Below are 21,689 nucleotides of genomic sequence, written 5' to 3' on the forward strand. Positions count from 1 at the left end.
GGAGGTCTCCATCTGTGTCAACATCGCTGGGGCTCTGGCTGGCCGCTGTAGGCAGCCTTGGAACCGGCGTCCTATGGAGCATCTATGGACGCTATGGAGCGTCCATCCTATGGGGGTTGGACTAGATGATCTCCAGGGGTCCCTTCCAACCCTATGATTCTATGATTCTATGATCTTCTTAAATTGTACTGACCTGCTCCATTTATGGAGCTGCTCCCTTGCCAGGAACCATGTGGGGTGATGCCACCTCTGTTGGCACCCTCAGGGCTTTCTCCTCACCCATGCTTCAAGCGAGCATCTTCCATGGCCAATGTGACCCTTTTTACATCCTTCTTTGTCAAGGCATCACTTTGAAAACCTCTGCCCTTGTCTACTTTGCCCAGAGCTAAGCAAAATCCATGATTTTTTTGAGGACGGATCCTCAGGTTTTGGGTGGAGGAGCTTATTACGTAGCACTTAAAAACCAAACACTCCCACCTTTCCCAGGTCAACCCCCGTGCTCCCCAAGCAAGACTGGTCCCAAGGGGAAGGCTGGTCTCAGTTATTAGAGGCTGGGGCAGGTGCCCAGCCCAACAGTAAACCCCTGGTGCTATCGCTAGCGAGCCGGTTCCCGCCCACAGCATCATCTTTGGGTCTGCAAGTAGATGATCATCTCCTTTAAAAACCTGCTGCTTTCCTTGCGAGGGAGGCAGCGGCTGGTGTCACCGTGTTTTCCTCATCGTTTCGGGCATCTCGCAGGGAAGTGATTGAAAGGCGAGGAGCGCTCTCTGCCCCACCTTCCCGCCGGAGGGGAGAAACGCTAGGTACTGGGGTGGGTGGTTTAATAACATGTTCTTCTGGAGACAAGATGTTCAGAGGGGAAGTGTGCTTAAGGAAATATTTGCCTTTTTTTTTGAGTTTTACATGTTCTTTTTTTTTTTTTTTTTTTTTTTTCAAATGAAAGAAAAATACCCGCCTCTCTAGTTGCCTTTCCAATAGGCTTTGAGGGATCCCAACTCCTTCTTGGTAGGAAAGATGAAGCATCTTCCAAATTGGAGTCAAGCGCTTGGCCAAGGCGATGGCGGTGTTCCCGTGCAAGGGACGTGGGGACGGCTTCGGGTGGGGTGTCAACGTGGGTGACTTCTCTCAGGGACACTTGCACAAGGAACTTGCTTAAGGTCCACGGAGCAAGCGGTGGATGTGGGAAGAGAGCCCCAGCATCCCTATTCCCCAAAATACCAACACGGCTAAGGAGCAGGACCTACCAGTCACTGGTCAGTTTATCCCATAGAAAGCAGCTGTAATATTTTGACGGATTAGGGTAATCTCATGTTTCCAGGCGTTTCAGGGCACTGTCCCAGGTTGCCCAGAGAGGTGGGAGATGCCCCATCCCTGGAAACATTCCAGGCCAGGTTGGACGGGGCTCTGAGCAACCTGATCTAGTTGAAGATGTCCCCGCTCATGGCAGGGGGGTTGGACTAGATGACCTTGAAAGGTCTCTTCCACCCAAGCTATTCTATGGTTCTACGGTTCTATGACGCCCTCTTCTGCCGCGGGCTGCAGGCTGGGGTGGCCAGGGATGCTCAGCACCCCAAATCCAGATTGGGGACTGGCTGGACCTGGATTTGGGGTGCTGAGCATCCCCGGCCACCTCTGGGATGCTTTGCTGGATGGTCTCATGCTTCGGATGTAGAGCTCCGGGGGGTTCTGTGCCTGCAGGGACCGAGCGGGAGGTTGTTGGGGTGGCAGGATCCGGCCGGGGGGGTGGGGGGGGGTGGGGATGCTCAACCCCAAGCCTTGCGCCTGGGCTTGCACCCCAAACCCTGCTCCATGCGCAGGCTGGGTGAAGGGAAGATTTGAAGACACGGTGCGTTTTCGCTTGGAAAAATGTCATTTTGACACCGGTAGCGGGCAGAGCCTCAGGCTCCTTTCTGCCTTGCACTGAATGCAGAACGAGCATGGCACGGCGAGGGTGGGGGGCGGTGGGGGGGCAGCAGCTTTGCCCTCCCCGGCTTTCCCTGGAGCACCCCCGTATCTTCCGGGTGTCCCTTCCATGGAGGGTGAATATAGGCACACCAAAAAGCCACGTAGTCAGGAGCCAGCACCTTCCCATGGGGGAAATCATAGGAAGGAGAAGGCTAAGCAACGCACATTTAAGAGGAAATGCTCCAAGAATCTCTATGCAACTATAAAAAAAATAAAAATATAGAAATATAAATATATAAAATATTAATAGAAATATATAACACGTACAACTATTAAAATAATAAAATATTAACATAATAAAATATTAAAATGCTGCATGTTATAGGAACGATGTTACATGCCCGCATACAACCAAAGGCCAAAACTGCCATCTCCCAGCTAAGGCTCAGGTTGTGAAGCGTTGTCCCCACGGATGGAGTGGGTGGGAGGGGGACGTCCCCAACCCTGCCATAGCCCTGAGCAAGGAGCCACGCGTTGCACAAGCCTGGGCTCTTCCTGGCAGCCTTTATCTCCTCCGAGGGCCCGGCTTCGCAGGGCGTTGTCGCCGGAGATGAGGAAGGAGATGGGAGAGGGAAGTGCTGATGAGGAGCCCTCGCAGGTCTCCTGGCTTTGAGCAATACCGAGACCCAGGGCAGGATCCTGTCCCACCTTGGGGCTGGCACGTCTTTCCCAGGGCTCCTCCGAGCTGTGGCGTTCCTCCGTTTCCACTCATGTGAATGAATATCACAGAATCACAGAATGGTTTGGGTGGGAAGGCACCTTAAAGACCATCCAGTTCCAACCCCCCTGCCCTGGGCAGGGACACCTCCCACTAGACCAGGTTGCTCCAAGCCCCGTCCAACCTGGCCTTGAACCCCTCCAGGGATGGGGCAGCCACAGCCCCTCAGCCAGGGGCTCACCACCCTCACAGCAAAGAGTTTCTTCCTGATATCTCATCTAAATCTCCCCTCTTCCAGTGTAAAACCATTCCCCCTCGTCCCATGGCCCCCCTCCCTGATCCAGAGTCCCTCCCCAGCTTTCCTGGAGCCCCTTGAGGGACTGGAAGGGGCTGGAAGGTCTCCCCGGAGCCTTCTCTTCTCCAGGCTGAACCCCCCCAGCTCTCTCAGCCTGAGAGAGTAAATTAATATAGGCAATATTCGTTCACTTTATCTATTTTCTATACATATATCCCTATAATCTTTTGCGTATGCTGCTATTTTTTGCTTACCACAACGCTAAACGAGCATTTCTCCTCTCTCTCTCTCTCTCTCTCTTTCTCGGCTATTTCAGTTTTATATTACCGGTTTTCAGAGGCTGTATTATACTTGAAGGAGGCTCGAAGTTAAACAAGCAGCCAGGAGACTAAGGCGACCAAAAAATCCAAAATAAAGACTAGAAGGGCTTTGGGTCACCCGGGGAGCGCACCCTGAAAGGTGGATTATGACCTTGCCGCGCTCCCTGGGTTGTACCTGGGTCGTGTCACCCACGTTCGGGCAGTCGGGTGAGGTGGAACCTCGGCATCGCTCTGCCGGCATCTGCCTCCGCGTCTCCATCGCGCTGGCAGGCTTTGGTAGGAATCGAGCACCCTCCTCTTTCTCCGCAGCAAAGAGCGACACTTCCCACCCGTACCCGAAATCAAAGACGGCAAGGCAAAATTCGACAAATGAGGAAAAAAGTATTCTCTTCGATTTTTCTTCCCCCTCCCAGGCTCGCAGAGGGCAGGCGAGTTTTGAGCGTGCCCGTAAATGCAACGTTTCGAGGCGTCATCTGCAGAATACGTTTATTTTAGGTGCCCTCCACCCTTCCCCCCCCTCCCCCCCCCCCAGCCCCCAACGCCCCAGTTTATTTTAACAATGCTGTAATTTTCTATTACAAAGCGGGATTTTTTTTTTTTTTTTTTTTTTTCCTGTTTAACTCCGGGTGGTCCCGTCAGCCTTTGCAGGCGCGTGTGCGTGCGCTGGTGACACTGGTCCCCGCGGGATGCTATTTTTAGGCCCGTGGTCCTGGAGGACCCCACCCGGGGCTTGGCGATGGGAAGGGGGGAGCGCGGGAGGAGGGAGAGGAGGGAAAGGAGGGAGGAAGGAAAACGTCAGCCTCAGCATACTTCCAGCCTCTGGCCATCAACCTCCCCGGGGCATGGGAACCAGAAGGTCATCCCTCAGGCTCGCCGAGCTCCCGGAGCTGTCAAACCACCCTAGGAGTTGAAAAAATGCAAATGTATGCAAATGAATCGCCTGGGCTGTTTCCCTTCCTCTCTTCCCCCCCCCCCCGCCACGTTTAAATGACATGAATCACCTTCAATTTTGGCATCCTGTAAAGTTATCAGGCTTGCCTAAGTGCTTCGGTTCACGGAATCACATCTCGAAAAAAGAGAAAAGAGAAGAGAAGAGAAGAGAAGAGAAGAGAAGAGAAGAGAAGAGAAGAGAAGAGAAGAGAAGAGAAGAGAAGAGAAGAGAAGAGAAGAGAAGAGAAGAGAAGAGAAGAGAAGAGAAGAGAAGAGAAGAGAAGAGAAGAGAAGAGAAGAGAAGAGAAGAGAAGAGAAGAGAAGGAGCCCATTCCCACCGAAGGGAGCTGCACATCATTTTCATTTATAATCACGTACCCCCCGATCTCCTAATTCCAGTTTTTCTTGCTGCCGAGTGAATCATCCGCAAATTAGGGAGGACGCAGTTGAGCGTCCGGGGGAAAAAAAAAAAAAACCAAACCCTCTAGAAAACCAATTTTCCGGGTAGTCTGATATTCTGCTTTTCTCATCTGAGGGTGATCTGGCAAGAAAAGATCAAAATAGTTCAGTAGGAAGGCACGGTCCTTCACACGAGGAGCTCCTTCAACGCTCATGCTCCTTCCAAACCAAAATAAACGAGTAGACGATAAACACGGCGATAGACATTTAATTGCTCGCGCTTATTATTAAGGATACAAAGCCCTAAAAAGAAAGCCGGCTCTTCCTCCCCAGATCAGGGGTTATTTATTATCTTACGCTCCACTTGAAGAACACATCGGATTTACTTTCATTTATCGGCGATTTTCCGGGAAGATTCGATACGGAGCTGGCGGGGCTGGTAGAGGAGCGTAGCTCGTTAACATGGTTAAGCGCAGCATACCGTAATGAATCAATTTGTTTCAGACAACAGGCATAATTAGCGTTGAGCTAATGAGCACACCGGGAGATGCGGGGCTGGAGCATCGTCCCTCGACCGAAAGTGTCGGCAGCTGGAGCCGTGGAGGGGGGTGCTCGGTGGGGTGTAATTCCCGGTTCCTCTCCCCCATCTCCGGGCATGGGGAGGTGGCTGGAGAGGGCTTCCCATGGTGGGGGCTGCCCTCCAGCCCCCCGCGAGGCTTCACTACCTCAGGGACAGCTTGTCCCCCATCCCGGCGTTGCTCCCACCAGGCTGGGGGGGTCCGTAACCCTTCCCCGGGGTGTCCTCCCTCTAGGTTGTACAGTCTTCCCAAGGCCTTCGCTCGCCGGCTCCCACGCGGCGGGTGTTTGGCAACGCTGATTAGGTGTGGGGGAGATACCTGCAAGGTCTTGGCTGGAGATTGACCCTGCGGAGGGAGGAGAAGGGAGACGGCATGCCTCTTCCCATGGGAATGTTTGCTGCAGAGTCTGATCCCCCCTACGGCTCCCCAGCCTCCCCCCAGGGTCGCTGGCTTGCTGGCCAAGGTGAAGCAAGGATTTCCCTGCACAACCTCTCTCACGCCAGGCTCTTCTGTCCCCAAGGGCTGGAGGCAGGCAGTCGGGAAGACGCCAGCCCCACGCCGTGAGGTAGACCAAGTCCCCGTAGCTGGTGGGAAGGAGGTTTGGAGTCAGAGCGGCCAGAAACCGAACAGGGAAGGACAGCCAGCACGTGGTGATGGATCCCAGCAGAGATGCGGAGGTGGGACAGGGTGGGATCGGGAACCTACCAGACATGCAGAGGCTGGGATTTGGAAACTGCCTGATGGTCTCAGCCTTGCCAAAGGGGACGGAGTGGGGCTGCGGTTTGCCTTACCCTGGGCTCTCTTGGAGATCGACTGCTCGGCTGTGAAATGAGTGTCTACCTGCAGCGGGGCCACGAGCTGGGGCTTGTAGAGGTGACACTGCTCTGTGTCCTGGGGGTTCCCAAAGGGTTAGAGTAGTCAAAGTTATTCCGGCTGCTTGATGTATTCTGTGCGTGATGGGATTAACGTGGGCTGGAGGAAGTCGCTCTCCGTTCCTGGGATTTCTCATGCGGAAGGGCTGCTGGAGCCATGTGAAAGAGGAAACATCTTACAGATAAAAAAAAAACGGCAAAAAAAAAAAACAAACCAAACCCAAAAGTATCAGGTTTTCCTTTTGGGTGTGGGCTTTTTTTTTTTTTGCTTCCGAATTTCCCTTTGAAGGTGGAGCCGCTCTGGCAGGGAAAGGTGTCTGCCAGATGCACAGGGCATTTGATACCATGCTAACAAGTCCAAACAGGGTTGGGAGAGGAGCAAGCTCAGCTCCTGGGCGAAGACAGCAGACAGCCATCTGCTTCTGGCCGAGCCCTCGCTCCCTGCTTGGGTTCCCGGTTGTCTTTCTCTGAGCGTTTAGGTACACTCTGACACACAGCTCCTTGCTTGCCTCCCCCCATTCCCAGATCCCTTGGGAAGACATCCCTGTGTGGGTTGTCCATCTGCTGAGGGGACACGGCGTAGCTTCCAGGCGTAAGGTAGCAGGGGGACACAGGACTGGAGACCTCCCAGTCCATAAGGACCGCTCTCCTGCTGCGGCAAAGAGCCATGACCGGCAGTCCGTCCTATTTGGGACGTCCAGTTGTTCCAGTCCCAAAAATGATGACGTAAATGATATGGGCACTCCTTGGCTCGTCTTATTTAAGCGGTGTAGGTGCCGGCACTTGGCAGTGTGAAGAAATACAGCGTCACCCTTTCCCCACGTAGTTCCTGGCAGGGCAAATCCAACGTGTGCCTGGAAAGATGTTGGCTCTGGGAGGACGTGGAAGAAACGCGATGGGTAGGGAATCATTGCACAAGGTCCCTGGGGGAGGGATGTGAAAGAGAAGAGGGAGCTTGTGGTCATTAGGAAAAGGTGAATAGGGTGGGAACCGAGAAGAGAAGGATGGAGAGAAAGAAGGTGACAAAGGTTAAATCACAGAGGACCTGGAGGGAGTTGAAGGTGACGTGGAGATGCGCTGGGGCAGGGCCAGCAGGAGGTGATTACAGAGGTCCAAGTCGGGTAGGGGACAGGAGGACATTGAGAGAAGGCAGGGTCATTTTGGTGCTACTAATTGAGAACCCCCTGCTAATTCCCTACTGTCTGTGTTTTGTCCTAGGGCACTAAATGAGAATATGGCCAATGGCATTGAAGATCTTATCGGGATCCCATTCCCGAACCACAGCAGTGAAGTCTTATGTGGCTTAAATGAGCAGCGGCATGACGGTCTCCTCTGCGATGTCATCCTCATTGTCCAGGACCAGGAGTACCGGACCCATCGGTCCGTCCTTGCTGCCTGCAGCAAGTACTTCAAAAAACTCTTCACTACCGGCACTTTAACAGACCAGCCCTATGTTTACGAGATTGACTTTGTCAAGCCTGAAGCACTTTCTGCCATCCTCGAGTTTGCCTACACCTCAACCCTCACCATCACCACCTCAAATGTCAAGCACATCCTCAGCGCTGCCAAGATGCTGGAGATCCAGTGCATTATCAATGTATGCCTTGAAATCATGGAGCCCGACAGAGAGGCGGAAGAGGAAGATGACAAAGAGGACGAAGATGAGGACGAAGACGAAGATGAAGACGAGGAGGAAGAGGAGGAGGAGGAGGAAGTGGAAGATTTTGTCAATCAGGAGAACCTAACCGATGTCCAAGAAGTAAGCTGTCACCAAAGCCCTTCTAAGTCTGATCTTACCGAAGAAGCATATACAGAAGCGCCTAAAGACTTTCCAAATCACTACCCAGCCAATAACTCCTCTGGACACTTGGGTGTGATACGAGACTTCTCCATCGAGTCCTTGCTAAGGGAAAACTTGTACCCTAAGGCGAACATCCCAGAAAGGAGGCCAGCTCTCCCTCCTTTCACCCCTAGCTTCTTCCCCCACCTGTGGAACGGCGATTTTAGCTCTTTCTCCCAGCTCGAGGAGCCGCAAGTAGACAACGGCCCTTTGGATCTGGTCATCAAAAAGAGGAAGATCAAGGAAGAGGAGGAGAAGGAAGACCTGCCTCCGCCTCCTTTCCCTAATGACTTCTTCAAGGACATGTTTACCAACATGCCAGCAGCTCCCTTAGGGCATATTAAGGCGGAGACAGACTATAGCGCTTATCTCAATTTCCTAAGTGCTACCCAGTTCGGAGGAGTTTTTCCCCCGTGGCCCCTGGAGGAAGAGAGGAAGATAAAGCCCAAGGCGTCCCAGCAGTGTCCCATCTGCAACAAAGTCATCATGGGAGCCGGCAAGCTGCCCAGGCACATGAGGACCCACACGGGAGAGAAGCCGTATATGTGCAATATCTGTGAAGTCCGCTTTACCAGGTGTGCGTTGGTTACCTCTGCCACGCGCGGCCGTGTGCGGGGATGGGGAGGGGGGGTGGCTGGAGGGGCCACGTCATGACTTAGGGATGATTCCTAAGCTATACATCTCTTTCCCCCCCCCAAAAAAAAAAAAAAGTAGCAAAGAAAGCAGGGTATGATCTCTAGCCCCTTGGAAAAAAAAAGGGAGGAAGGGAGGGTGGAGGAAGAAAACGAACCTACTGATTTTGGTGGGTTGTGGATCACATCCACAGCGCACTGGATCCATCCACTCGCTGGACAAAAGCTTAAATAAGCAACGGGATATTTTCAACCCCACCATAGTTCGCCACAGTTGGACCGGAGGGAGCTGGAAAACAGATGGTCAAACAGCCAAGGAGGCTTCGTCTTTAACGTGCTGGGAGATGGCGTCGAGTTGGGAGGGCCGTTGAGCTGCGGGATGTAATTAGGTTGGGTTTGCACATTTTGGCATCAGCGTAGACCACAACCAAGTTGGGTATGTTTAGACATGACAGTGTTTGGGCTTTCTGAGGCTGGAGCAGTCCTAATTCTTATACGTTAGCAGCGAGGTGGGGGTCGGTCTCATCCCCCAAGGAACATGCAAAAGGATAAGAGCAAACGGCCTCAAGTTGCGCCAGGGGAGGTTTAGGATGGATATTAAGAAAAATTTCTGCACCGAAAGGGCTATCACGCGTTGGAAGAGGCTGCCCGGGGCAGTGGTGGAGTCCCCATCCCTGGAGGTATTTCAAAGCCGGGCAGACGTGGCGCTGAGGGACATGGTTTAGTGGTGGGCTTGGCAGCGTTAAGTTAACGGTTGGACTCGATCATCTTAAAGGTCTTTTCCAACCTAAACGATTCTATGATTTATCACCTTGAACACTGGCCGCCCAAGAGCCCGGCACCTTGATTCCCCTCGTGGTCAGTGGCAAGAGATCAGCACCCTCAGGGAGGCAGAGGAGGAAGGGCGATGAGCAGAGGCGTCATCCCCGACCACAAAGACAACCTGCGGGGCTTAGATTAGGCCGCCTGACTTTTAGGTATCTCAAGTTAGGTGAGACCGGCCCCCACATGGGCTGCTCCAAGGTAGGTGTGACCGGCCAGATCCACCCCCCCGGTACCAGTTCCCGGCTTTCGGACCTCTCTTCAACCCAGCAGACCCCCTCGATGGTGATAAATCAGAGCGGGCTTCGCCAATCTGACGCCGCAGCTTGCAACCCTTCCCTGAAAAGCTGGGCAAATTTAATCGGTGAGCAGAGACAAATAGGTTCCTGGACCTGCTCTTGCTGGGTATAATTAATATCTAATGAGTACAATCTTTACCATAATAATAAAGCTTTCTGACAAGAGCGTGGTATTTCAGCTCCTGGCTGCGCGTGAGAGAGAGAGAGAGCCCTATTAGGCTGGGGCGAGCGAACCAGAGGAAAATAATACGCACAGTAGGCGAAGGCGAGCTCCTGACAATGGCCGGACACCTGGGGCGCTCCCGCATTCAGCCTGTCTTTTCTTCTCCCGTCCCCGTGATAATATTCCAGTGGAAGTTATGCAGATGATGAGGATTGGACCTGCAACTAAATTTCCCCGCTCCGCTCCGTTACCGCAGCAGCCACCGGGTTGTAATTCGGGGGCGGGCGTACGCGAGGTGAGCCGGCTCACCCCGGTGTTTGCCGGGGAAAGGCCTCTGGCTGCCTGGTGCTAATTCCCGCCTGCGGGAATTTGGATCCGGCTCCTGCTGGTGCTGCGTCGTCAGGTGAGCGTTGGCTCGTCACCTCCGGACTTTGGCGATGGGGTCAACCCGGTGAGGGTGGCTGCATCCCGGGCTGGAGGGACCACCCTAGCCAGCCCCGTCCTGCGGTCCCCATCGCTTTCCGGGGCGTGATGCTGCAGGGTCTAATTGCTGTCGAGGAAATAGCTTGGCTCGACCCGCCACCGACACCTTCCCCGTAATGGGAATAACAAAGCTGAGCCCACCCGGAGGGCTCCCAAAGTCCTTTACAAGCACGGGCAGCATCGTTGGCTTCGCTTGGGGAAACTGAGGCACGGAGGGATGTCGGTACCACCTCACAGGCACCGCGGAAGTTAGTAGGAGGGTTCGGGTGGGAATTCCGCTATCCTGACACCTCATCCAGCCAGGTTCCATCGGCATCTTGGAGATTAAAAGCTCCGCGCAGGGATGCTCTAGCGTGGCCCATGACTAACGCAGGGTTAAACCCAGTATCTGCCACGTTCCCCCCCCCAACCCCCCGCCACCTTCTCTAAATACAAAGCAGAGGGGTAGGATCACAAAGAAAATCGGGATTAACCCAGCGGTGCCGTCTGCCATCATCAGTCAAGAAAACGAAGCCACTTGTTGGGGTCACCCTGTGCGGAGCTTAAGGCTGGGTTTGTTTTTTTTTCCTTCTTTAACGCCCAGAGCAAAGCGGAAATTTCAAACCATGGCTTTATTTTTAAATGCCTTTGGAAGTATTTTGATGAGCATGGAGCTGTTTGGCTTTCATTATTATTTTTCCTCGCCCTTTTCAGCGTTGCTCCGACGCGAGAGCTCTCCTTTAGGGCAAAGCCGAGCAATTGAGACGGAGAAAGAGATTTCTGCTGGGGTTTCTCCAACGCCGCCGCTTGCGGTGAGAACCGCCCCCCCCACTCTCCGGGGGGAATCTCACGCTTCCCGAAAGCATCGGGCTGGCACCCGCGGCCCTGCCCGGTGCCTGCACCGGGGAGATGCAAACCCAGCCTGTCCCCTTGGGGGTCCCCAGGGAATGAGGGCGCAGGGGAGCGGAGGTTCCCCGATGGGATTTCTGGATGAATCCCTCCTTCGCGTTATTTTGGAGCCGGAGGAACTGCGGAGGAGCAAATTTACTGGGGGGGGAAATAGAGAAAATACCTTCTCCTGGGTGAGGGTCCCCCAACCTCCCCGCCGCATCCCTTCCCATCAGTGGGGTCCCGCGGCGAGGCCCCCACGTGCGCTTGGATCTGCCACTCCCGACTCCCAGGGACACCTGATCGCAGGGAGCGGGACTTCATTTAATAGCTCATTAACTTTTTTTTTCCTTAAACAAAGGCTGCTCAGCCTCTAGTCTGCTGGTTTACCCTGCTAAAACGCTGGAGAAAACGGCAAATATTGCAGCTTTTCCGCCAAGGCAAGCCGGGAGCGCTCAAGGAGAAACTGTTCCAGCCGGAAAGGTTAACATTATTTGTTCCTATTATTTGTGTTGTGACAGCTCGCAGAGCCCTAATCGCTCTCCTAATGCAATTGCATTAAGGTTATTCGCACGCGCGGAGCGTGGTTCTCCTTCGGAGGGGCTGCGAGCCCGGCTCCCATCCCGCAAACCCCGTGTTTTCCCACGCCGCGTCCTCCCCCCTCCGCCCCCGGCTGCTTCGCCGGCAGCCGGAGCATCTCACACACCCCCCCTCCGGCTTCCCCAACCCCTGAGCTTCTCCAGGTAGAGCCATAAAAAGCTCTCTTCCATCCCAGGGAGATGCTGCCGGGGCGGGGAGGATTGAGTTTCTCCCCGTCTGCCGCCGGAGATGGGTAATAGCCTTAAAAAAAAAAAAAAAAAAAAAAAAGCTTTGCCCGTATTTATGTTATACAATCCTGGCAGGCCGCGTGTTTATGAGCAAAAGCGATCCTGCTAGGTTAAAGATTACATATATAGGTTTAAATTATATTATAGGTGGGGCCGGTGGCTCTGCTTTTTATTAACGTTGCCCAACACTCGGCGTTACGAGCCCCGGCGTTCGTCTGCTGACGGCTTGGCCGCGCGTTACGCGTCTGGGAGGAAGTTTTCCACGCCGCTTCGTCTTTGGCCCTTGCAGGGGAAATGTGTCCCCGTCCCCCGTCCCCCCGCCCCGAAAATCTTGGGATGACAGCAAGTTGGACAATTTCCGAGCGGGAAGGTGGGATCTGGTCCTGAGAATGGCCGACAGCGGCGCGCTGGTGGTCACGTCACAAAAAAACTATTTCAAGGTGCACACGGGCAGAAATTAGTGCAAAGGCAGCACCGGGCTTGACCTGCCGGCGTAAATAGATTTTTTGGGGTGGCTTTTGCTTATCTTTTTTGCAGGCTCACGTATTTTATATGTAATATTTATGCGGAATAACGACTCCGTATATTCTCCATATTCTTAGCCGCATTGCTAGCGTCTCGGAGGGATCACCCTTGGAAAGCGTTTCAGAAAAGAAGGCGAATTCTCCCGCTTTGCTGGTTGAACTCTGCTCGTGCCACCTGGGCAGCGCGCTTGGCTCGGTTCAGCCACAGTCAGCTTTGCTTTTTATAATCGTACGCCTTCACGGTGATTTTTTTTTTGTAGACGGCAGAAGGAGCCGCTCTTTCCAGGTGGGGGGGAAATAGCGTTGGACTGCCAGCGTGGGACAACATCTCGCTGCTTTTTAGATCATTGAATGGGTTGGGTTGGAAGGGACCTTAAAGATCATCCAGTTCCAACCCCCCTGCCCTGGGCAGGGACATCTCCCACTGGATCAGGTTGCTCAGAGCCCCGTCCAGCCTGGCCTTGAACACCTCCAGGGATGGGGCTTCCACCACCTCTCTGGGCAACCTGTTCCAGTGTCTCACCACCCTCATGGGGAAGAACTTCTTCCTCACGTCCAGTCTGAATTGACCCATCTCTAGTTTTAATCCATTCCCTCTAGTCCTACCATTACCCGACATCCTAAAAAGTCCCTCACCATCTTTTTTGTAGGCCCCCTTAAGGTACTGGTAGGCCGCTAGAAGGTCTCCTCGGAGCCTTCTTTGTTCCCCTTAAAAAATTCCCAAACAATTATATTTGTAAATAAGGGCTATTGGGATGGGTTCCAGGCTGTTCCATGGCTGTATTTTAAAACCTTCTCCAAAAAAATGTGCGCGAGGCTGGATGTGTGCTGGCCTTGGAGGAGATGGCAGGGGAGGACACGGAGGGTGCAGAGCACCCAGGAGCTGCCTGCACCTCTGCCTGCCTCACCCTGCGCGGATGCTCCCGCTTCAAACCAAGGCTCCTGAGACACCCAGTGGTCAGCGCAAGGATAAAAGGAAAGGTACAAAAAACCAGCTCCAAGAGGAACTTCTGTTTAAGCGGCGTTGTCCCATGAGCTCAACCAATTTCCTTATTTGCAGGCAGGAATACAGCTGTAGTTATTTAGGTATTCCCGTATGGTTCGGGGGGTTATTCCGGAGGGGTTTTTTTCCTCCAATTTAGGCTGTTTCAATCTTGTTGGGATGGGATGCAAACTCGTGACGTGGAGGGCTGGGTCTGCGCCATGTCTCTGGCCCCGGGAAGGAGGTGGATGCAAACACCGGCCCGCGAGAGCATCATCCACGCATCGGGGCAACGCCGTGGTTGGAAGCCCTGGGATGAGCTCCCCACTTTCCCGTCGCCTTTCCCTCTCCTGATCCAAGGAGCAATCCCAACCGCATCCCTTCCAGCCCACACTCCCTGACTGAGCGCTTTTTCTTTTGCAGGCAGGACAAGCTCAAAATCCACATGCGGAAGCACACGGGGGAGCGGCCGTACCTCTGCATCCACTGCAACGCCAAATTCGTGCACAATTACGACCTGAAGAACCACATGCGCATCCATACGGGCGTCCGGCCCTACCAGTGCGAGTTCTGCTACAAGAGCTTCACCCGCTCCGACCACCTCCACCGCCACATCAAACGCCAGAGCTGCCGGATCGCGCGACCCCGGCGAGGACGCAAGCCGGCGGCGTGGAGGGCGGCCGGCTTGCTCTTCGCTCCTGGTGGTCCGCCGGTGGAGAAGAGCTTCATGATGCCACCGACGTTGGAAGAGATGAGTGGCCACCTCGGTGGCGCGGCCATGTGCCTTCCGGGCCCCAGCCCCAAGCACTTTTTGAGTGGGGCCAAGACCACCTTCAGCTTGCAGGAGCTGGAGAGCCAGTTTGAAGAAACCCAGATGAAGCTCCTCAGGCGAGCCCAGCTGGACATGGAGAGGAACGCGGGCATCTTCGCCTTCGCCCTGGGCCATAACGAAAACCTTGCTGCCCAACCCTTCTTCCCCCTTCCTGATCCTTGGAGCACGGGCTTCAGCGGCTTGGCGGGGCTCGGCCACATGGCTCCCATCTCGGAGGCGAGCAACTAAACCCGTGCCCGGTCCCACCATGGGTCCGTTCCCTTCCCAACAGGGCAAACGGCCCCCTTGGGGTCCCCGCCTGCCCTTTTGCATCGTTTGGCTCCCAAGAAGCTCTTCGTCCCCCCGCCACCATGGCCTACGTGGGGCTTGGGGCACAGGGCCATCCCTGGGATGAGCGGGTGGGTGGGCGAGTGCTGCGCCCCATGGCCACCGGCACTTTAGACTCTGCAATGCACTTGGCTCTGGGGCTGTGGGGCACTCGCTACCCCATCCAGCCACCCCACCACTCGTGGCTCCATCTGGGAAGGCCAGGCCAGGACTGCTACTCTCTTCAAGACACCCGAAAACGTCACTTGCCTTCATCCAGGGCATGGCCATCACCATGAGATGGCTCTTCTGGGGGACACGTTCCCCCTTTTCCACCCATAGGGCCTTCTGGACACCAACAAGCCGTCCAGACTTGGTTTTGATACGTTACATTCCTTGGCCCTTTTGGTCAAAAGGACGTTTTTGTTTTTTTTTTTTAATTAATTCCCATGTCAGGCAACAAGATTTGTTCTACAAGGGATAAAGAGGAGGGCGAAGCAGCCACGTTGAGAGGAGGAGGATCCCAGCCGTTGCCTTTCTCAGCGGTGTATCAGATTTGCAGGGCTGGTGAAAGCCCTGCTGTGCAGGATGACTTGGGACCCTAAAAAAAATAAATAAATTAAAAAAAAAAAAAAAAAAAAAGAGATAGAAAAGCACCCCGGAGCAAAGCTGGGTGGAAAAAGGGGTTTTGGAAGGATCGGAAATGTTTCGATGCTGAGGAGTTTTTGAACCCTTGCTTTGCGAAAATAAACCACGTGGGAAATTTGAAATGAAAAAGTTGTTTCAGACCAAAGAGTCACGATTCCCCGCTGCTGGCCATTCTGAAATTTCTGGGGTTTTGTCCTTAGTTCCCCCTGAGTACATATTTTGATGACAAAAAAATTTCAAAACGCTCGAGTGTCCCCAAATCCGCCGTGTCGACGGGAAAAAATTGGGTGTGCAGATTTCCCTGCTGCCTGCCTTCCAGGGATCTTTGTGGATAACGAGCCCACAGAAGGTTTCTTGCAGATGAGATTGTCGGCTTGCAAGCAAGTAGAAATACTATTTCTTCACCATTTCGTGGTTCAAAAGATGAGGCCGTAACATATGATGGGGTGCTCCAAGGCTGAAGATTGCCCATGGTGGCCACCAGGTCTGGGGTCCTCCCCAGTATCCCTGCAGACCCTGAGCTGGCCACCCCTACGTAATATTTCTTTTGAGGCCAAAAAAAGTGGCAGATTGGCTGGAATTGCCCCATTAGCCTCCTTCAGCCCCTAAAAACATGAGCTGCTCTCAAGGATAAAGGTTTTGGTGGCCACCTGCCTCCAACGGGTCTTCTTAGATGTGGTGGGACCCCAGTTTCACCACTGGCTGAGACGGCTTATGATGGGTGCCCCAGGAAGCTGGTTTTACATGAAACCAGCTCTTGAAAATGTAAATGTTACAAATTAGGGCTTTTTCTTTCTCTTTTTACTGTTAACCTTTCAACGTCAGCAGAATCAAAGGGAATGAGAGGACCGTGGGGGTCATTAATTTTTCGGTTTGCCCATCGATGGTGCCGCTTTGAAGTGGTGGCTGGATGAGGGTCTCCCCACCGGAGCACGGAGGGGACACAAGGGCTCCGGGATCCACAGCCCCCCATGAGGGCACGAAGGACTTCTATTCTGAGACCATCCAGAGCGGAACGATCCCAAGGAACCGCCCCAACGCTCGCTTCCTCCTCCCAAAAGACATCCGCAAGGACTCCGCGTGCAACAAGTCAATGGAGAGGGGCAAAAAAAAAAAACAAAAAAAACCCAAAAAAAGAAAAACAAAGAAAAAAAAAGAAGACTTCTTAAAACTGCATCGAACTTTTTTTTTTTTTTTTTTTTTTTTTTTTTAATCCGTATCAACTTCTTACACAAGCGACGTTTTGCAGATGACTGGTTACTTCAGGTGTTTTTTTGTCTACGATTTGGAGTCATTGTAAAGTACCCAAAGATGCCGAGTACTGTATAATCTACACGGACTTGAAGCAAGGTGGTTTTTCTTGTCTCGATTCGTTCGTTGGGCTGGTTGGGGTTGTTTTGTGTTCTTTTTTCCTGTTTGTCTAGGGAGGGGAAAAAAACCTTTGCAATTTTTCTATTTATAACTATTTTTATGTGATTGCTTTCTGTACAAAACAAGGGGTGGGGGGGGGGGGGAATCGAAACAAAAAAGGAGAGAGAAACACACACACACACGCAGAGACAAATTTGCCTTAGTTACTCACGGGACAATCACCCTTAACTTTTCGTTGACGCTAGAAAGTGGATGGAAGAAAAAGAACCTAGATCCTTTTATGTATTTATTAAACTGTATTAATTGAAGCTCTTAAATTATTAGCAGGACTTGGTTCTCTTGCCTGCGGTCCCGCTGAGAAGGCTAAGCCACCCGAGACGCTGAGCTGCCTCCCTCCTCGGGACGGCGTGGCCATCCCCGTGGCCTCAGGTCTATGTACATTTGCCAGACGCAAATTCGGTGCTTTCCAAAGGCACGTTTTTGGAAAGCCAAAATGATCACACGTTAATTAAGCATCTAGCCGGTACGGGCTCCGGCCCGAGGGGGCCGTTGGCGTTGCGATGCTGCTGACGACTAACGAGTTAAGGTTGATTTTCCCGCGTTGCGTTGGGTTGGGTCGGATGGAGCTGGGTGCCGGTGGCAATCACGTTTTGGGGTGGGGAGGGAAGACTAGAGAAAACCCTGTTTCTTCCCATTTCGATGTTGTGCGGTGACTCCAGGCCACAGGTATCCACGTGGGAGCCCAGATAAGCGTGGTGATGCCTTCCCAGGGCTTTGATCCCCTTCCCGAACCAGGATGGGTGTGATGAGCACCAAGCCTCAGGCTGGAAGGACACGGGGCTCCCTCCCAGCTCCTGGTATGGTGGCTTCTCATTCATCATCTCACCACAGCTCCCAGGGCCCGGCTGCAGCAATGAGCACTGGGCTGCATCCAAAGAAGCATGGCCAGCAGGTGGAAGGAGATGATTGTTTCCCTCTATGCCGCTCTGGTGAGACCCCACCTGCAGGACTGGGTCCGGCTCCGGGACCATCAACATAAGAAGGACATGGACCTGTTGGAACAAGTCCAGAGGAGGGTCATGAAGATCATCACAGGGCTGGAGCACCTCTCCTATGAGGACAGGCTGAGAGAGCTGGGGTTTTCCAGCATGGAGAAGAGAAGGCTCCGGGGAGACCTTCCAGTACCTGAAGGGGGCTTAGAAGAAAGATGGGTTCCAATTTTTTAGCAGGGCCTGTTGCAATAGGACGAGGGGTAATGGTTCTAAACTAAAAGAGGGCAGATTTCAACTAGACAGGAGGAAGAAGTTATTTACGCTGAGGGTGGTGAGACGCTGGCCCAGAGGTTGCCCAGAGAGGTGGGAGATGCTCCGTCCCTGGAAACATTCCAGGCCAGGTTGGACGGGGCTCTGAGCAACCTGATCTAGTTGACGATGTCCCTGCTCATTCCTTTTAAGGAACCCAAACTAGTCTATGATTCTATGATTCTGTGAACACAGCCGACAGGAGCCTGAGCCCTGTAATCCGTGTTGCTGCCAAGGAGTTGCAGAATTTCCATGATGTTTTTGAAAGAGGTGCAAAAACCCTGGAAAACAGGTCCCAGGTAGGAACCGGTGGGACTCACCCCACGTCGTTCAGCCATTTGGAAGCGAATTAACGGACACCCCGTTGCACATTGAGACACCTACACGTTGACACTTTAATTTTGGGCGTCCTAACCTGCGACGTTGATTTCCCGCGGTCCTCTGAAGCCACCCTGGCTCTGGAGGGAGGCAGGTACTGCTGGAAGGTGATTCACCCCCACCTACGCTGGACCTCCCAAGGGTGGGATGAATCACCTTCGACGGCACCTGCCTATCTCTACTGCCTACCCAAGTGGTTTGGAAAAACTTAACTTGGATTACGCTGCTTTCCTTTCCCATAGCGACAGTGAGATAAGGTTAACCACGGGGAGGGACGTTCCCAGCGCCGCAGCTCCCTCCTCTCCGCTCAGCTGACGGGGCAGTCCCTGGCAAAACCTTTCCCAGGAGGATGGGACACCGCCGCAGCCCAGGGGACCATTCCCAGCTTGGTCAGCTTGAACTTCTTCCCAGTCTGTTTTGACCGGGAATGCAATGGGAAATCCAAATCCATCCCCCCAAGCCTGGGGACCAGGGACTTGGGCTTGTCGGTCGTACACCCCATTGCGATCCCAGCAAAACACCCCGGGTTGGCGCAGCCACCAGTTATTTCCCTCCCCTCACGCTCCCAAGAAGCATTCCACGGCATCAGGTGCTCGGGCCGCAGGGGTCAGTCCAAAACTGTGGCTTGAGAAGACGGGAATATCAGTCCCCAGGTTGGGCTCTCGGTCGTGGAGCATCTGTGCTCAGAGCCTGCAGGACCACGGCAAGGTCAGCACATAAACAGCGTGGTTTGGAGCACACAGAAAAAAAAAAGAAAATTAATTACTTTTTAGCCATTTAAATACATTTTTAAATTTTTTTTTTTTTTTTTTTTTTTTTTTAAATCTCGTGGCTTTTAACCCCCGTTCCTGCTCGTCTTCTGGTTTGCTTACAACGCCGATGAAAAAAGATTTGCAAGGGGAGGGCGGAAAATCGGGAAATTGCTCGGAGGACCTGTGCGCTAATCAGACACCTGGGAATCGCAGAAAGAAACCAGCTTCAGTAAATGCTTGTTAGCGGCAACATATGGCCACGCTCTTGCTCCCGAACAGCTGCCGTTATCTGCTGGATCATCCGGAGCACGGTGCAGGGAGCGGGGCCGGGGTGATGCTGCACACGCAGCATTTTGTTTGCGCCGGGTGTTGCCGCGAAAGGAGCATCTCCTGCGGATCGCCGACGTGGAGCCGGACGGGCAACTCCCCGCCGTCGGCTCGGAAGCCTTTGGCGAGCGAGCGGTGCCGGTGCCTCCTCTTCTAGTCGCGCGGGAGAAATGAAATACCAAAAAAAAAAAAAAAAATTTAAAAAAAAAAAAAAAAGGGAAAGAGCGAGCCGGCACTTTGGGAATCGAAAGGCTTTTCCATTTGGCAGTCGCCTGCAGAAAAAAAAGTGAAGAATTTCATAACGTACCCCCATAAAAAGGCTTTAGACCCGAATGTGCGGTCCTCAGCAGGGCTCCCGAGCTGCCTGCGGCCCCGTGTGACCTGCTGTGTCCCATCCCCGTCCCCCCCCCCCCATCCTGGGCATTCGCACACCCATTTTTTGGGGGGGGTGGGGGAATTAGTGCTTTATTTACAGCCGAGGTGCCCGGAAGCTGGAAGATTGCGTGGTTGCAAAGTTTTAAAGCGTCTCCTTTGAATAAAATGCCGGTTCGCAGTTGGTTGGGTTTTTAGGGTCTGCCGTCGCCTTTTGGCACCTCTGACCGCCCGCACCTCCTTGGTCCCCGCATGACTTTCTTTCCAAGCCAAAAAAAAAAAGAAAGGGGGGGGATGAAATAAGAAAAAACCCCTTCTTGTAGAAGATACACCCACGCTCTCCGCGTAGCCCAAGCGAACGCAGCCCCGTCCCACCTCCCAGCCCCCACCTCCGGGATTGCCACCACCCAGACGGCAGGAGAGAAAATACCTGTGGCTTGGAAATGCCTTTTTTCCCCCCCCCCCCCCCTTGTTTTCCTGTGTTGAACCGATGTTTTACATGACTTGCACTAATTGCTGTAGGGCAGGATACTGTTAGGTTTCTTTGTTTCGGTCTCTCGTTCGGTTGCGACTCCTCTTGGCTAAGAAAACGGCGGGCCTGTACACGTACCTGCTGCACATTTTACACCCCTGGAGAAAAATAAACTATTACCTGAAGCAGTGAGTGGCTCGCGTATCCTTAACGCTGCTGTGGAGCAGGGGGATGGAGAAGTTGACGGCATCAAATGATGGTGAGATGGGCGATGGACCACCTCGTGGTGGCCCTCCAAGGTGAGCCTTCATGTGGGCCGTCACTCTGAGGGTGCTTGGGCTGAGGAGCAACCCCTGGTGATGTCTGATACCCCAGCACGAAACCTGTCTGCGGGGGAAAAAAAAACCAACCCGTAAGCACAATTTGAGGCTTTTCTCTCCATTTCTGCTCATCTGGTTTCTGCAGCTCCCTGGCACGCTCAAACTCGCACTGCCCTCGTGTGGTGGCCTGGTGGCAGCTCTGCCACCAAAGCAATGCTGGGGACATCGGTGGTCCGTTAACGCGTATCTGGAGGTGGTTTGGGGAGTCTCGGTTGCACCAGGACAGGCGCGATGCTCCATCACCTCCCATCGCGCCCACCCGCATCTCCCAGGTGGATGAAATACAGAGCTCAACCACATCAAGATGGAGTTTAATGGTGGGACTCGATACTCTTAAGGGTCTTTTCCAACCTAAAGGATTCCATGATTTGAAGACTTCTCTGCACCTCAGTTACGCACGACCAAATAATTAGGCCGGTGAGGCTGGGGACGTCCCACCCACAACCATTGGTGACCTCATGGGGAACCCTAATTTTGAGAAGGTTATTTCCCCACAGCCCAAGGGTGAGCCAGGACTGGGCCCTCTGATGCCCAACAGGCCCCGGCTGATACTTCCCTCTTCCCCTCGTGGTACCACTAATAATATTTCCCAGTTCAGGCGAGCAGAGGGGCCAAATATAAATCATCTGCAATTGTATAAAGCTCATTTCCTTTTAGATGAGATCTGAGGAAGAAATTTTTCACTGTGAGGGCGGTGAGCCCCTGGCCCAGGTTGCCCAGAGAAGCTGTGGCTGCCCCATCCCTGGAGGGGTTCAAGGCCAGGTTGGCTGGGGCTTGGAGCAACCTGGGCTGGTGGGAGGTGTCCCTGCCCATGGCAGGGGGGGTGGGACTGGATGGTCTTTAAGGCCCCTTCCCACCCAAACCCTTCTGTGATTCTGCTCCACGCAATGCAAATACCAAGGAAGAAGCCAAACTACCACCCCGCCCCCTCCCCTTTATAATCGGCGGCTTGATTTTCTTTCGTTCGTTCTTTCTTTCTTTCTCCGGCGAAGACACCCGACTGAGACGTCACGAAGCTGATGGGGCTTCCTAATAGTTCGTGCGGGCGCCTGAGGCCTCAGGGGTCATCTTCAATTCAGGCAGCCAATTTGCAG

The 21,689-nt window shown here is 53.4% G+C and overlaps 1 protein-coding gene across 6 annotated transcripts in view; it reads left to right on the forward strand.

Annotated features, from left to right (window-relative positions):
* Nucleotides 1-20,354, forward strand: part of ZBTB7C (zinc finger and BTB domain containing 7C) — a 169,764-nt gene extending 149,410 nt beyond the window's left edge. For all 6 annotated transcript variants that reach the window (XM_074570395.1, XM_074570392.1, XM_074570393.1 and 3 more), the window contains 2 exons: nucleotides 7,236-8,432; nucleotides 13,880-20,354. In XM_074570395.1, coding sequence (XP_074426496.1) covers nucleotides 7,252-8,432; nucleotides 13,880-14,516 — 1,818 coding nt within the window. In that variant the 5' untranslated portion in view covers nucleotides 7,236-7,251 and the 3' untranslated portion in view covers nucleotides 14,517-20,354. The remainder of the gene's footprint in view (nucleotides 1-7,235; nucleotides 8,433-13,879) is intronic.
* Nucleotides 20,355-21,689: the final 1,335 nt, after the last annotated feature.

This window comes from Larus michahellis, chromosome Z (assembly GCF_964199755.1).
Source record: "Larus michahellis chromosome Z, bLarMic1.1, whole genome shotgun sequence".
Classification (NCBI taxonomy): Eukaryota; Metazoa; Chordata; class Aves; order Charadriiformes; family Laridae; genus Larus; species Larus michahellis.